Source organism: Limulus polyphemus, unplaced genomic scaffold (assembly GCF_000517525.1).
Source record: "Limulus polyphemus unplaced genomic scaffold, Limulus_polyphemus-2.1.2 Scaffold68, whole genome shotgun sequence".
Lineage (NCBI taxonomy): Eukaryota > Metazoa > Arthropoda > Merostomata > Xiphosura > Limulidae > Limulus > Limulus polyphemus.
The window spans coordinates 426,719-443,249 of record NW_013665678.1 but is presented as its reverse complement, the minus strand read 5'-3'; the positions used below and the strand labels follow the sequence as shown (position 1 = coordinate 443,249).

Below are 16,531 nucleotides of genomic sequence, written 5' to 3'. Positions count from 1 at the left end.
CACTTTGAGACTAATAATGGCTGGAGGTTGCGAGTTAACATCATGGAAAAAAGCAGATATTGTTCTTTGAGCAAGGAGGGACTTTCGACAAGAGAGATTGCTAGAAGGATTAAATTTAACCAGTCGACTGGGTGTAAGAATATAGAGAGACTGGCTGTGTAGAGTAGCGGAAGGGAAGGGGTTGGAAAAAAAACTTCCACAGCAGTTGACGATCGTGTTTTGAGCCAGTAGAATCGTCGACTGTCGTCCACATACCTCAAAAGAGCATAGCAAGAAACTTCAGGGGCTATTGTCACTTCTCGCACCATCTAGTCTTGTCTATGTTTAGCCAGTCTCCCAGTAAGAAGACCTAGAAAGAAACCCCTCCTCATCAACAGAATGAGGTTCAACTGAGCCTAAGAGCATGCTGATTGGACTGAATGAACTAAAGCAATGTGGAGAAAAGTGGTCTTCTCAGACGAATAAGAGTTAAAACTGTAGAGGTCTCATGGGAAGCACTTTGTACGACATTGATGTGGAGAAGTATTTCATCCAACGTGTTTGAATGCGACTGTGAAGCATCTGGATGATCAGGTGATATGAGGTTGTATCACTGGCTAGGTAGTGGGACGTCTGCCTTTTGTGAAAGACACTGTCAATCCCGACAAGTACTTCGAATCCTCAAATCCTGGTTAAAGCCAATAGACTCTGTACCTACTTTTTTGTCAATTACATAAAAGAAGTTATCTTTAAATCTAGGTTTTTCCTGCTCAAATAATATTTTCGTATTTGCCAAATATTTGATCATCTACTGTAATACGTTTGTCACAGTTGGTTTGTTAATAAAGATTTATATTTGTCTGGATGACTGAAACATGAGTCAATTTACATCAAACAATAACCATTTGACACTAGTATTGACACTTCCACAATGCACAGTCTGGTAAAAAATTACAGGAACCAAGATAAGTGTGAAAAAACTGGACGAGCAATAATTTTTCCCCACTTTAATACTCATACTCTGGGTATAACCAATAGCTGAATTTTTCCTCGTAAATAACGGTACAGAAGGTATTAAGTTTTCCAAGGAGAAAACCATACTGTAATATAAGCCTGGGTGCATCTACTTATTGAAACTGGTGTCATATAACAGTCGATCTCAACTAAGATTATAACTCCAAATGTATTTAAAGCCTGTGATGTTTATAACCTGTAGGTTTCTGCGGTTGTAAGATTTGATAAATACTTTATTTCAAAATCAGATTCCAGTTGTTCGTAAATATACAGTTTTCTCATTAGCAAATATAGGCATGCCTATTGACCACAGTTTGAGTATTACACATACACACATTATAAAAATCTCTGGGATTATCTATTAGCTGAACATTTAGCAGGTTGTACTTCATTTGACATTTATGTGTACCTAAAGGCTTAGGATTGTGAGGTATGCTATACTTTATTTCAAAATTCTGTTGTAGCAAAGAATTACGTTTGTGAGATGCGTTTAAATTTCAAAGATAATTCTAAATTATGCTGTGCTTGGAAAGTTTTATACTTTTATTTTAAACGTGGTTTTAATTTTTCTTGTCATTAATTGACACTGTTTGAATTTAAAGACTTGTGTTTGTAAGGTTTTCATTATTCTAAATATGGCTGTATCTAAAGCCTGTTTGTTTGAAGGTGCGTAATACACTTTATTTTAAATTTATTTATAACCATAGACTCATTTGTACGTATATGGTATGCATGTAAATGTAGGCTTATTGTGTGTTTGACTTTTCAAAAGCTGAGACTCCTTACACACTTAGCTCTTCCATTTATAAGAGCAAGTTTCTACTTACTTGTAAAGTTGGGAATATCTTAGAGCTGTCTTATTGTTAAGTAGAGGTTCAAAGTCTTCAAACGTCTTAGCCCTACCCAGCCCACACCATTCTCTGTAGTCATTGTAACCTGGTACTCCAGTTTCTCGACCTCGTGCAATGTTGAAGGAAATAAGATCATGTCCGAACGGCTCGGGAGGTTCTTCAAATAGATGATTCGTGACCTGAAATCACATTCTTAAAGATCAGATCTTATTACCACTAACTTAATGAGGAATACCAAATTTATCTATACGTTGAAATAATATGTGTTATTGATGTGAAAAACAGCTTCAACCATCTTCAGGAAAACGTTTCATTAATTCACAGTTACAGAGATTAGTGTTAACTTCTAATCAAAGCAGGCCACCCATATATATCACAAGATTACTTATAGTGATTAAAACGCAGTTTTATCAGTTGGGAGCTCTTACTGTTAATGATAATTTCGATATTTAAATATTCATCTCATCACACATTCATAATTGTGTAGTTGCGACACTTTAAGCGTCACGAACATGTACAGAACAAGTAGCTTAGTTCTAAAACCAGGGTTGAGATCTCTGAACCTGTTTTAAAGCCGGATCGTTGTTCTTGTTCATGCCTATTTCAACTATTATAAAACCTTCATGAATGTTACGCCGTTCATAAATTTGGGTACAGTGATAAGTTTAGACTTATCACGACCAATTGAATCTATAGTATTATGAGCATGTAATGTACTCGCTGACATTTCCCTCTTCCCTTGTTTACAAAATCTTTGACATTCGTTGACTGTTATAACTAAAGATCTTTTAGTTTGTTCTAGATAGACGTTATTAAATTTGTTACATGGAATTTCGTAAATACTTTGTTGTTGTTTTTTCTTTTAGATTATAAAACTTTTACCATTAAACAATAAATAATTTTGTTGAATGGTTTATAAGCAACTTTGCAATTAAATTTTTTAAACAATTTTGTTTTTAAAGCCAATTTTGAAAAAAAAGGTAAAGTGATAGTTTCGAGCTTCTGTGCAATAACAGTTACATTTGCCTGTTTATTTTTAACATTTTAAAGAATGTTTTGATTAAGGATGATTTAACGAAAATGAGGTAAGTACTTCTCAATTTATGATGAGGGGAACGCCTGAGACTGTTTATTTGTTGAAATTCGAGCACAGCTACTAGAGGGTTATCTGCACTAGCCGTCCCTAATGGCCTCGTATTTGGGGCGCTCGACTCGCAATCTACGGATCACGGGTTCGAATCTCCGTCACCGAAAATGCTCACTTTTTTCAGCTGTGGGAGCGTTATATGTTGCGATCAGTCCCTCTATTCGTTGGTAAAAGAGCAGCCCAAGAATTGGCTGTGGGTAATGTTGACTAGCTGCCATCCCTCTATTCTATCGCTGCTAAGTTAGGGCCGGATAGCGCAAATAGCTCTCGTGTAACTTTGTGCGAAATTCAAAACAAACCAAACCGTCCCTAATTTATAAGTGATACACTAAAGTTGGTCAACATTACCCACCGCCAAGTTTTGGGCCACTTTTTATCAACGCAAAGTGAGATTAATCGTTGCATATAATGCCCCATGGCTGAAAGGGCGAGCATGTTCGGTGACGGGATTCAAAACCGCGACTCGCACATTACGTATCGAGCGCCCGAACTACTAGACCAATACCAGGCCGGAACACTTAAGTTTCTATGTAACTGTGGGCTGTAGTACTTCTTCCAGAAGATGGAGCCAGCCGAAATTTTTAGAATTTATTTATTTCAATATATTTTATACCTTTAAAAACGTTGTCAAGTGTGTTTTTATATTGTTGAGAGATGTTTACAAATTATGTTTTCTACAATAATTTCACATGTTAAAATGTGAATATCTGGCAACGCAACTGTTGCTGTTGGCATTTCAATTTTAAAATCATAAGCATTTGTTTATCATATGTTACCATAAATGTTATCAGTGTTTGAGTACATCAAATTACCGTGGTTACGTACCTCCATTGTAATAAAAGGATCATAGACTTGTGCAGGGGTATTGATGAGGCCACCAATCAATTCGTCTATCTTTCCAGGCTCATAGACGATGAAGGGCCGTCTTAGAAGTGTACGAAGGGGGTCTTCTCCTAAAGTACAACCAAACAGTCACATGAAAAGATGTAACGACATTATATTTTGTATATGTATTATACATATTAACAACGTGATTAATTTCAACAAGCTTTTTAAAAATGCTGCGTATCGCAAACATAAATGAGGGCTGTGAAAGATAGGACAAATAGGGTGGTAATCAAAACACGTATTCGCTTTCCAGCCTTATAATGGCAAAATGCCTGCACAAACAGTAAAAGTTAAATTACAAAGTTACAAATATTAAACACAAGAATATAATTAAAATTAATCTACCTAAGATCAATACTAAAATAAAATTTGTAAGGGTAACGGGCTTTACTGTCCCATTTCTCCTAGTGAACACCAAAATATTATGTCATAATGACCAACAGCATTATTAGCAGTAACAATTACTGTGTAATCCTTTCACTTATAGATGCTAAAGTATTACTTTCATCTACTGATTTCCTTTTGGCATAAAACAAATTCCTTCAGACAAATATGTGTTTGAGGATGTGAAGGGATGGAAAGTGGTGATAAAACGACACTCTTATTGATTAGTTACAAAACTCAGCTAAGATATTTAGTATCTTAAATCTTTTTAAATCTTTTTTACTGTGCACTCTATAGGAATGTGCATGTCAACATTAGTACCATTGATTAGAAAACATGAAGTATCTTACCAACAAACTCGTGAAATTTGTTGTATCGTCTGACCATTCCTTGAATGTGAGTGTGGCCAAACCTAAATGCGGCCGCTTGAAATGAGTTTGCCACTCCCATGTGAACGTTAGGATCGTACCCATTCCAGTAACCCTATTTATTAAATATTATGATATTCAATATGGCTATTATACTAATCCAAGCAGCTTTATAGATTGAAAAAATGCTATGAGATATAGACATATACATTCCAGTAGTTATAACAATTAAACATTATCCTATGATTCACTTATGTGCATTCCATTAGGCTATGTCGATTAAACATAACATTACACGCTATGTTTACTACCCACTCCAGCAGTCCTGTGAACTAAACATACTGTTATATTAGTTAAACATATTGTTTGAAGATGCATGGACATGTCCACTCAACAGTTTTATCCTTTAAATATATTGTTAGAAGATACGGACATGCTCATTTCAGTAGGGATGACTTAATGAGTTTTCTCTGGTCAAAATGCATGCTAGGGAATTGGATAATATCTGTTATTGCCCGGGGAGGTTATTACTCAATACAACACGTTTTACAAGGATGTCGAGAGCACTTTTCTTCAATAGTTGTTCAGGTAATAACTACAAGCTACAACTCCACCTATCTGGTCATTACCAGTCAAATGGATAGCTCATTTCGCCCTGTGTAAACGTGAGGTTTCTTGGAGCTAAGGAACGTTGTATTTAGTCAGTCTTGTGATCAAGTAAAGGCGATCACTCTGTGTAAGTAACAGCAAGTACACACACATTGTGTTTGTTTAGTGTTGAATAAAAACTATTCACTTTGTATTACACTTTGTGTCCAATCCCATTGTTTCATTTTACATCGACCCGGTTAGTAAGGGGTTTAGTGTTACTCCGTAATCGATATCTTGAACGAATTTCCTGTTGTCTAGACTCTAGAAGACCTATCCGGTAGCTCTAAAGTTAATTCAACTTCACCGCGATACACTACGTGTGGATATTCTAATTCCAATAGTTTTCCTAATATTAGAAGATACGGAAATATTCATTCCAGAAACTGTCATTTAAAGAAACTACATAATACAGTACAAATTTACCTATTATGGTTGCTCATGCAACTAAACACACTTAGAGATACAGTCTTATGCTTGTTCCATTAGCCTGAGCAATCAGATTATCATATAATACGTTTCATGCTAATTACACGCACTATTATAAAAACACGCCTATTTGAGCAGCCCTGTTAATTAAACATATTCTTATAAAATATAGAAACTCCATTAGTCTTTTGAAATAAATCATGATTATAGGTATAACAATACCAATAAAAACACGCGATAATACGAAATGAACATACCTATTCCAATGGCCCTGTTCACTAAACAGATTGTTTTATATTATGGACTGGCACATTCTATTAGCCTGATAGTTACGTATTGTCATATAAAATGTTCAGACTCCTGTTTTTATAATGCTATGTAGCAAGCCTTAAAGATATGATATCCACGTCTTTAAAATAAACTATATATACAATATGGCACTACCATACGAGATAGACTTGCTGATTATATAACAGCCCTATTAATTAAGCATAATGTTATTTTAAATCCAATATGGTAACAAAACACACCTGACAGTAAATGATTGTAGTTCTTCAGATATCTATTTATTATTAAAATACAAATGTGGAAAATATTTTAAGTTTATAATTTTAAAGTTTATACACTTAAATTACGCGTTATGGTCGTATATAGCAACTTCGATAATTCTATGTTACGTACATAGTTTTGAGAAACATATCGTTTGATTACTTCTATGTTACGTACATAGTTTTGAGAAACATATCGTTTGATTACTTCTATGTTACGTACATAGTTTTGAGAAACATATCGTTTGATTACTTCTATGTTACGTACATAGTTTTGAGAAACATATCGTTTGATTACTTCTATGTTACGTACATAGTTTTGAGAAACATATCGTTTGATTACTTTTATGTTACGTACATAGTTTTCAGAAACATATCGTTTGATTACTTTATATTTGAAATATATTACGCTAAGCTCTTACGTTTATTTGTTAATTAAATTACGATTGCTGTAGGAAACAAACTGATCTCAGCTTTACTTTTGAATAAATAAGTTATTAAAAATGGTTTTAACGTTTGCTGTAGGAAGTGATTAAATACTTTAATCTCCAAAGAAGTAATAATATCTTCCGTTTTCAGTTCAAGTTACTTTAGTGTTTTGTTTTAATTTGGTGACTAATTTGACACATTAACAGATATAGTGGAAAATGAGCTAATTTTCTTTAAGACAAGCAGTGAAATCAACGTAACACACCTTTGATTACAAAGCAAAAGCAACATGTATTTTTTTTATTTAGTTGGTAAGTTAATGCCGAAACCTGCAGAATGTTAGCTTTATACTACATCAACCTCAACACTAAGCCACTGAGACACTTTAAATGTATACAAATAAAAAATACAGTGTGTTTTCTTCTAGTTCACTGATGAACAATTGTCACTTTTTTAGTGGTAGGATAAATACGTGTATTGTTATCAAGCAGTGACAAAGGAAATGATCTCACCTCTGATTGTAGAGTGAGGTTGTACCTGTTTACCATTTCTTCGCCAAGAACCATAGGAAGGAACTCTTTGTATATGATATTTTGGATACTGGCAGCTGCAATATGCCGAGTCTCGTGGTAGATACGCTCATCGTCCCAGTGGGGATTTAGTCGCCCAAGTTCAATAGCCTTTCGGTTATGGTCGCGAAGGTAGAGTGTTTGAATAACTGTTAGGTGTATCTGTTCATTGATTCGTTCGTCGCCTTGCAAGAAGAAAAACATGAACATAGGCTATTGCACAATTTTTTTTTAAATTCTTATATAAGCTATTGTACAAAAGAATGTTACAAATTGTTACATAGGCTATAGTACAGAAGAATGACAAAAATACTTACATAAGTTATTGTACAGAAGAATGTGATAAATTCTTACACAGGATGTTGTATAGAAGAATGACACATAGCCTTAAATGAACTATTGCACAGAAGAATACCACACATTTGTTCATGGTGTATTTTACAGAAGAATGCCATACAACCGTACATGGTGTATTTTACAGAAGAGTGCTATACATATAAATGTAATACTGTATAAGTTTTAAATTTTTAATTTTATAAGGTAATATAAAAAAAAATCCGAATTTCCCCTAGTATGAGAATTGGGACAATTGCTCTCTAGTTATCTCTAATTTATTTGCCACCTCTCCGAGAAGCACGAAATTTAACATAAATTACTCATTATAACATTTTAATCGCTCAGGCAAAACATAATTTTTATAACCGTCAACCTTATTTGGTTACAGAGCCATGAAATTGAAAATCAGACCCCACTTGCCACGCCCACCTGTCACATCCTCTCTTTCAGAAATTGCCAATAGTTCTCTCTGACGTTTAATACTACATTGTTTATAACCAATAGAAAGCCAAGGGTTTAGTCTATCAAGATAATAAACTATATTATATTGTTTTTTGCACAGAGAATTGTCTGTTTTGCTTCCACTTCATACTTTATTCCTACGGGAACACGTCGACGAGCTTAGATGAATTTTTAACAGCTCCTGTCGCATAGTTAGAAAGCCAGGAAAATTGTGGCGTTCTTAGTTGCGTTAGTTAAATAATTATTTATTGCAGTAGTACCATTAGTACCTTATGTCTTGTTTTTCCTGTGTATTCTTTATTTATTGTTATAAAAGTAACTAAAATGTAAAAATTAGAAAATTTTAGGTTAGAGAAGGTTAGATTAGACAAGATAACTAATAATATTTATACTTTTTTTTCGCGAGGTACGCTCACGAACAATTGACGAGTAGCTTGCGCGTTATGTAATTCGATAGGGTAATTAACGCGAGCTACACATTCGCTAAGTGATTTACAAATTGTGAGGCGAGAATATTAGTTAGGCACTGTTCAAAAGGCAATATAACAACAAAAGTTAAGTATAAATAGATGTATGCTGTTACGAGTTTAAAGCTATTTAAAATAGAAAGAAAAAAAAGGTAATTTACATTTATTTCGAATTTCTTTTGGTAGTAAAAAGATCGATCAAATTGACCAACTTTTATAGTGTTAGGACAGAGAAAATTACATAAAACATAAAATTTTACTGAAAAAAAAACGTTTCAAATCTATTTAGGAGGTTTCAGAGATTATGCAAATAAAAATTGAGATTTTTCAGATGAATAAAAGTATTTTTTATTGTAACATGAAAATCACTGCAATCGAAGCAGTCAACACTTTGACTTCATATACTCATGGAGAAATGTTTAGTGAAAATACTTCTTTAACAATTCTGATTTTTTGTCTACAAGTGACTGAAAGTCTGCGAAATTTCGTGAAAAATACGCAAAACATATTAGAAGTTATAGTATGGAAACCATAAAAGTCAATTTGGGGTTACGAACTCGGCCGACCCCGTAGGGAGAGAATTAATGTGCATAAAAATGTCGGACATTCTTACATGAGCTAATGTACAGAAGAATGCCACACAGTCAGTCTTACATGAGCTAGTTAACAGAATAATATTAGCTCATGTAAGACTGACTGTGTGGTGAACAGAATAATGCCACACAGTCAGTCTTACATGAGCTAGTTAACAGAATAATGCCACACAGTCAGTCTTACATGAGCTAATGTACAGAAGAATGCCACACAGTCAGTCTTACGTGGGCTGTTGTACACAAGAGTATTACACGTTCTTTTAATATAACGCTAGATGTTCAGCATTACATTATACACTGTTTTTACAAGAGTATTGAGTAGGAAATAATGCGCTCTGTTCCAAAAATACAAGCAGTCAACAAATTTTACTTGAAAAGTAAACCAAGAGAAAAGAAGTGATTAAGTTTCCTGAAATGTAGATCATATCATTTATTCCTTTTCCTGTGTAACTTACATACACACACACACACATACATAAAACTAATTAAGTTTCAAGAGACAGCAAAAAATGTACCTTTACACAATGGCAACGTTTCGAAATAGCACATTTCTTTTTCAAGCTTTAAGCTTGTCATTTAATTATTTACTTTTCTGAGAATTAAAATCAAGTCCTGAAATTGGGACGCTTGCTCGAAAGATTATTTTTGGCTGCTCAATAAATCAAAAAGAAAGTAAAAACAAAGAAAATAAACATGATATTGAAACATCTTATAGATAATTATATTACATTACTAATCTCTATATCTATTTAAATACATCAAATACTTTACCGGCAATAAAACAAAACAGGTGGCGTGGTCTCGCCGTACAATCACGTTCCGGGTTCTCTGACAGAGGGGGAGGTAATGGCTTTAAACCATACTCACTGAAAACATCCCAGACTCGCATCAAACCTTAAGGTAAGAATAAGCATGACTCACTAGATAAGAGGGAACATGGAATTCTAGACATACGAAGTAGTATGAATAGGATTATGGCTTATAGCAGATAATAGAAATATTAAAATTTACATAATACAAATAGTAGTTAACCTGGAAGGAAAATATTAATGAAAATATAAAGGAAGGCATATAATAATAAATATGCAAGACTGCAAAAATTAATAAACATATGGCAAGAAGGCAAAAATTAATAAACCAAAGAATAATGAATATTTAGGAAAATGCTAATTTTAGTATATCTATGGGCAAAAACAATGCAGACTTGAATGTGCAAGAATAATACTAATGATAATGTGCAAGAAAGAAAAAACATTAACAATAAATGTTTTCTGTGTGAAGACAGAAAAGTGGTCATATAGGAGCAAGAGAAACAATGAGAATAATTTAAGAGAAGACTAACAATAGCAAACTTACAGGGAAAAGAAGACGAGAATGGACATATAAGGAAAGACACGACAATGATAAACATATTTAATAAGGTAATACAACAACAGAATTTGAAAGTCACAAAAGACAATAGAAGAAAAAAAATTACCCATACATTTCCACTAATCTAACCCTTATTATCATACGCTACAAAGATAAACGGTTATTTACAAATATGTGTATTCCACTCTTAGAGCTCACCTCCTTTACCGAGACGAAGTTTACGTGCAACCTCTTCAGTAGAACCATACACAAAGTTGCCATCAATAGGTGATGAATCTAAATTGATGTGTGCTCTGGGTCCTGTCAACACAAACCGTACGTGATAAATGATAATTTTTCATTAACTAACAAGTAGACATACTATTTAGTTTATTCTTGTTATGTGGTAATAGCATACAGATAGAAATGCAATACTTCTACAAAAAAAAACAGTAACAGTAATAAATTAGATCGTACTTTCGAAAACATAGAACCAACATAAAAATGGCATAAATATAATCTCGGTAAAATAGAACAGGCTAGTATGTATATTTTAGCTTTCCAGAATTTTTTGTAGCTAGTTTACTTGCTACAACTTCTTTGTCGTTGTTAACCTAAAGTTTAATAATGGCTACCCGTGCTGTGTTTACTGCAGGGATCTAGCCTTAATTTGTAGCGTCAAGCTTATCGCAGAACCAGCTTTCCAATCACACTTTGTTCTTTAAATTTTCTATCAGTGTATTTCATGCCAGACGTTATTTGGTTTGGGTTGTTTTGAATTTCACGCAAAGCTACACGAGGGCTATCTGCGCTAGCCGTTCCTAATTTAGCAGTGAAAGACAAGAAGGAAGGCAGCTAGTCATCACTACCCTCCGCCAACTCTTGGGCTACTCCATTACCAATGAATATTGGGATTGACCATCACATTATAACGCTCCCACGCTGAAAGAACAAGCATGTTTTGTGGGATGGGGATTCGAACCAGCGACCCTCAGATTGCGAGTCAAGCACCTAACCACATGGTCATGTCGGGCCAAAGTTATTTGGTCATGATTAGTTAAAAAATTATGTCTCATGCTATAATTTGAAAGATTTGATTTGTTTGTTTGTTTTTAAGCACCATGTAATGGGCTAACTGTGATGTACCTACCACGGCTATCGAAACCCGGGTTTTATCGTTCTAAGTACACATGCTTACCGTAAAGCCACTGAGGGAAGTTTGAAAGAATCAAGGTGCTCTATTATCCTTGTGTGTAGTGATTATCCGATTTCATCAATGTATGATATCAGATGTTACATGTAACTTGGTATACAATTTTGGACATCTATTTTAGGTTGAAAACAAGTTTGCATAAAACAGTTGGGTTTATTGCACTGTATGGTAGTGTAGTGAGAATTGGAGAGTTTGCCCTGGTCGTTCTGTAACTTTAATCGGCAGTACATGTTTCTTGGTTATATATTTTCTACTTTCTTGTGGATAGTTTAGCCACTTAGACGTACTGTAAAAGTAAATATCTGTATGGTATCTTTGGAAAATTGTCTTATTTATTCTTGGTTTAACTGTGTTTTTTATGTTGGTGGTATGGGGTTAATTTGCTTTCATTTTATTGTAATTCTTGAAATTTTTCCAGATGAAAAGATGGATATTTTCTGTTCAGAAGGAGTGTTTGTACTCGATTCTCTTTCATTTCAATAATTACACGTTTCTTGGATGATGCGAGCTGAAGTGAGGAAGAATGGGTCAGATGAAAAGATGGATATTTTCTGTTCAGAAGGAGTGTTTGTACTTGATTCTCTTTCATTTCAATAATTACACGTTTCTTGGATGATGCGAGCTGAAGAGAGGAAGAATGGGTCTTTAATTGGTTTATGAAACAAGCTAAATTGTATATTATTGTCACTATCGGTCATCAAGGCAACGTGAAGAACATCTATCCACCTGCTGAAATTCGAACGATTAAGGGTAAAATGGATGTTGGTGTCTAGAAACTTGATTAAAGAATCACGGCAATGGTTATAGAGTCCAATTGCGACGTTGATGTCTCTAACAAAGTCAAACATCGGGGCCAGTGTTCGTATCTTGATGCTAAATGTCAAGTTCTCTAGTTTCAGTAACGTGCATAAATAACAGCTACTCTATTGCTCAAAAATTGGGGCCAGTGTTCGTATCTTGATGCTAAATGTCAAGTTCTCTAGTTTCAGTAACGTGCATAAATAACAGCTACTCTATTGCCCAAAAATTGGGGCCAGTGTTCGTATCTTGATGCTAAATGTCAAGTTCTCTTCTTTCAGTAACGTGCATAAATAACAGCTACTCTATTGCCCATTTCGACACCACTTAGTCGGAGATATAGTATATCGTAAAAAAAAAAAATATCCATTATGAAAGATAAAATGTAAGACGTCTCTCGCATTGTCCACTGCCAGTCCGTAGATTTCTGTATTTTCTATGTGATATGATATGAATGCACACACTGCATTGACGCCATATTGGATAAAGAGCTACAACATCTAACGCAAGAAAATGTTGTTGTATTCATCATCATTATGTGAAAGTCATTCTGTATTCGAGATAGCAGGTCTTGTGTATTTAAGTAATAAAGTAACGGCACTAAAGCTTAGGTAATGGAGAAAACAAACATTTTCGCTGTTGTTCGTAGCAAAAGAAGATTTAATCATTTCTTTATTTTCGCAGAAATGGTTTCATTCAATAAAATAAAACGCTTGTTCAAAGGAAGACATTGTATTCAAACACATCTGATCTTCAGAGTTTAGTTGTTACTGCAAAACTCGGTCCTTTAGCTAGCAGTTCAAAGAGGAATTTGAGATCGCGAAATCATTTTCTACTGTTATTATCATTATCATTTTATAGTTAATATGTTTTCTTGGTCATTTTTAACGTTCATGATGAAAATCTATGATTTGTTGCTACGTTCATTATATATATATATTTCTATATATCTTATCAAGTCTTGATTCACAATCTTTTTCTTCTTTACATGAGATGTCTGTTTTAAACCAATTGGACCTTTGACTGTCAGCTACGGTTTGTGTTTCAGTGGATCGCCTCTGAAGAAGCTAGCTATAAAGCGAAACGTTGAGTGCCCAATTAGATAAAAAAAAATGCTGTTATACGGTCATTAATAAGTAGAATTAAAGATTAAAAGAATTTGATATATTATCAATTATACCCATTCTTACTTGTTGGTGTGTTTTTCACATGCTGTAAGTACCAACCTTCTCAGGTGTTTTAAGAAACATAATAGGAATATTATTTTGAAAATGCTTATTTTATACACAAAAATGACACATTTTGAAATATTGTGAGTACTTACCTACGATCCATAGTGGAACCTGTTTAAGTAAATGTCAACACATCTTATTGTATCTGTGTAAATTGGGTAGATATCAAAATTATTTAGATCTTCAGTGAAAACATCAAATACAGTTTATGAATTTACGTGTCTTTTTTTGCGAGCAAATTTACATCTAAGGACGTCAAATAGAACGAGTGTATTGGAGCACATCCTAGGTGAGTGTGTCATAGTCGACCAATCAAATTATTTTAAGATCTTGGCAAGAGCCAATGGTGAACAAAGCCTCCGTATAAAATTGAGCTTACTCATTTTACTCAGTCATAAATTGAGGCCGCAACTCAATATCGTGTAACTGTGTTTTGTTTTGGTACAACAACTCAAATGGTGAGGTAGAAAGAATGCCCTGAATAAGAATGACAATTAGTTCAGTTATAAATACATTTTACATCCCCCCTCCAAAAAAAAAAACAAAAAAACAAGTTTAGGGAATTATTTGAAGCTCTTAGAATGTTAATAATCGATTTTTTTCGACGCTGAAAATTTCCCAAGAAATTGGTTGAAATTAAAATAATCAGTATTTGATATCGTGAAAGTGAAAGAAAAGTTGTTACTTGGGTTTTTGTTTTTCTCTAAATATAAGTATAATCTTTTATCTGAAGAAACAGTGCATACGAAACTCAGGTTTAAAAATACATCGTAGTTGTGCTTAGTTGTACATACATAGAATACTTTCCAATTTATGGAAAAGTTAAATAAACTGAACATTTAGATGCTTCATATGCCGGAAGCCGACCATAGTTTCGTTTTTATTCGATCAATTAGATAAACAGGAAATCCATTTTGCATAGAGTTGCAAAGTTCTTTATGCAAGCAAATTCATGGTACTTGAAATTTGTATAAGTACGACGAGATAAAATATTCGCTAGATTCTCTTTAAGTATAGTTGGGGCTTAGACTTTTAAAAATTAAAATATAGGCCATTAACTGTTTTCTTATTGTAAACTTCACATTCAAAGTTACCATCACAATTACACACTAACGTATCCAGAAATGCAATTTTATGATCTTGCTGGTGTTCAACACTAAATTTGATATTTAGTTGCTGTTTACTATTCTACAAACTGAAGAATATGATTTGGGTCTTAGAAAATAGGGAATATATCATTTACATACCTCCGATAATACAATGATTTGAAAGCCTGTGGGAAATCATCCAATGATTGTTTTCCATGAAAACAAAGACAAATATTAGTTTTAAAAACAGCCAACCTAGAAAGCATAACTACACCATTAATCTGACCATGAATATTACCATTGGACAGAAAAAGTAATTTTTTAGTTGCAAGGCTCATTAACTACAAAAAATAAGAATGCTAGAATACATAGCTCATCTGAAGTCACATTGAAAATTAAATCTGCACACAACCAGATCGTTTCTTCGGAAGGAATGTTGGTTTAAAAAGACTTAATATCAAAATTAGCACAATATATATCGTTATCAAATTTTTAATTTTGAACTTATTAGAAATTCAAAAGTGTCTTTCAAAGTATAGGTTAGTGTGACGTAATCGTTCATTCAAACTTTGAGGCTGCACCGTATCAAAACCACCAAGTGTTTTAATATTACCCCCGCCCATTCTTACCTTGTTTCCTTATTTTTTGGTGCTCCCATCCTACTTCCTAATATTTTTTATTTACAAATCTTTTACACTTGTCTCATAGCATTTTTGGAATTAAGTCTCGAGAGTAACTGGACTTAGGCCTATCCTTCTCGTAACTTTTCTTAGAGCTATCTCTCGACATTTCCTGGATTTTGTTGATATCTTTGTTATAGGTTTTCTTCCATCTAGTCAGGGCGGCAGCCTTTTCTTTGGCTGGATTAATGAGTAAGACTTGCTTCACATATTCATCATTGTTGTTTCTAACCTCATCCCTATTCTTGCAGTAATCCTATCTTCGCTGGAACAAAGACTTTTCAAGATTATCAACATAAGATTTTCTCCTTTTTTCTCCTTTCGTTTCCTTGAAAGACATTTTAGAAATCGCAATGCTTCAAGTACAAATTTAGTTGTCTATAGGTCACACTTAGTTTGAAAACAATGCAAATTTAAATTATACAACTTATCATTCTTGTTTTCAGTCCAGAGTGCTCGAGCAAAGCTGTGTCAGACTTTGGCAGAGATAGCGTTCGTCCTCATGTAGAAGACTCGCGTCTTAGGCTCTGACTGCTATGATAGAATTGCTTTGTCCAACACAGAACCTTTGAGTAGATGTATGGAACTGAAAACTCCACTTTCAAAAGGTTAGATCATATTTAAACCTTGATTGAAGAGAATCTACGTAGTCCACATTTTTTTATCTAGCTGATACAGCTGCATGCTGATCACGTAGCGCGTGATATGAGGACGAGTTGTTACTTGGTAACTCACAGGGAATGCTCCTAGTAATAGAATTTGGCTACTAGTGTATTGTTAGCTCATTAGTAGTGTTGCAAAATGGTTATTTTTAATACTTGTTATTACCAAGGCTATAAGTAAAACTGAGAAAAACGCTTTTAGCTAAGTTAGCGTAATTCAATCAAGTGCATTTAACTTTGCATAATGTGAAGACAGGAGAGAGCTATGTCTTTCCAGTAACGTTAGTCAGTCAGATAGTCAGATTGTCAAATTTGTGGTTTTGTGAAATTTTTACTCTACCGATTTTCACAAGTGCATTGGTAGTTTATAACTCTGCATTTGGCTTATAAAGTTTT

At 33.9% G+C, this 16,531-nt stretch overlaps 1 protein-coding gene across 2 annotated transcripts in view; it reads right to left on the bottom strand.

The window, feature by feature from the left end:
* LOC106465457 (peroxidase-like) overlaps positions 1–16,531 on the bottom strand; it is an 84,346-nt gene that overhangs the window by 14,705 nt on the left and 53,110 nt on the right. For both annotated transcript variants that reach the window (XM_022393749.1, XM_022393754.1), the window contains exons 8-13: positions 10,682–10,783; positions 9,884–10,006; positions 7,198–7,439; positions 4,614–4,746; positions 3,817–3,944; positions 1,821–2,023 (exon numbers count right to left, since the gene is read on the bottom strand). In XM_022393749.1, the coding sequence (XP_022249457.1) occupies positions 1,821–2,023; positions 3,817–3,944; positions 4,614–4,746; positions 7,198–7,439; positions 9,884–10,006; positions 10,682–10,783 (931 nt within the window). The remainder of the gene's footprint in view (positions 1–1,820; positions 2,024–3,816; positions 3,945–4,613; positions 4,747–7,197; positions 7,440–9,883; positions 10,007–10,681; positions 10,784–16,531) is intronic.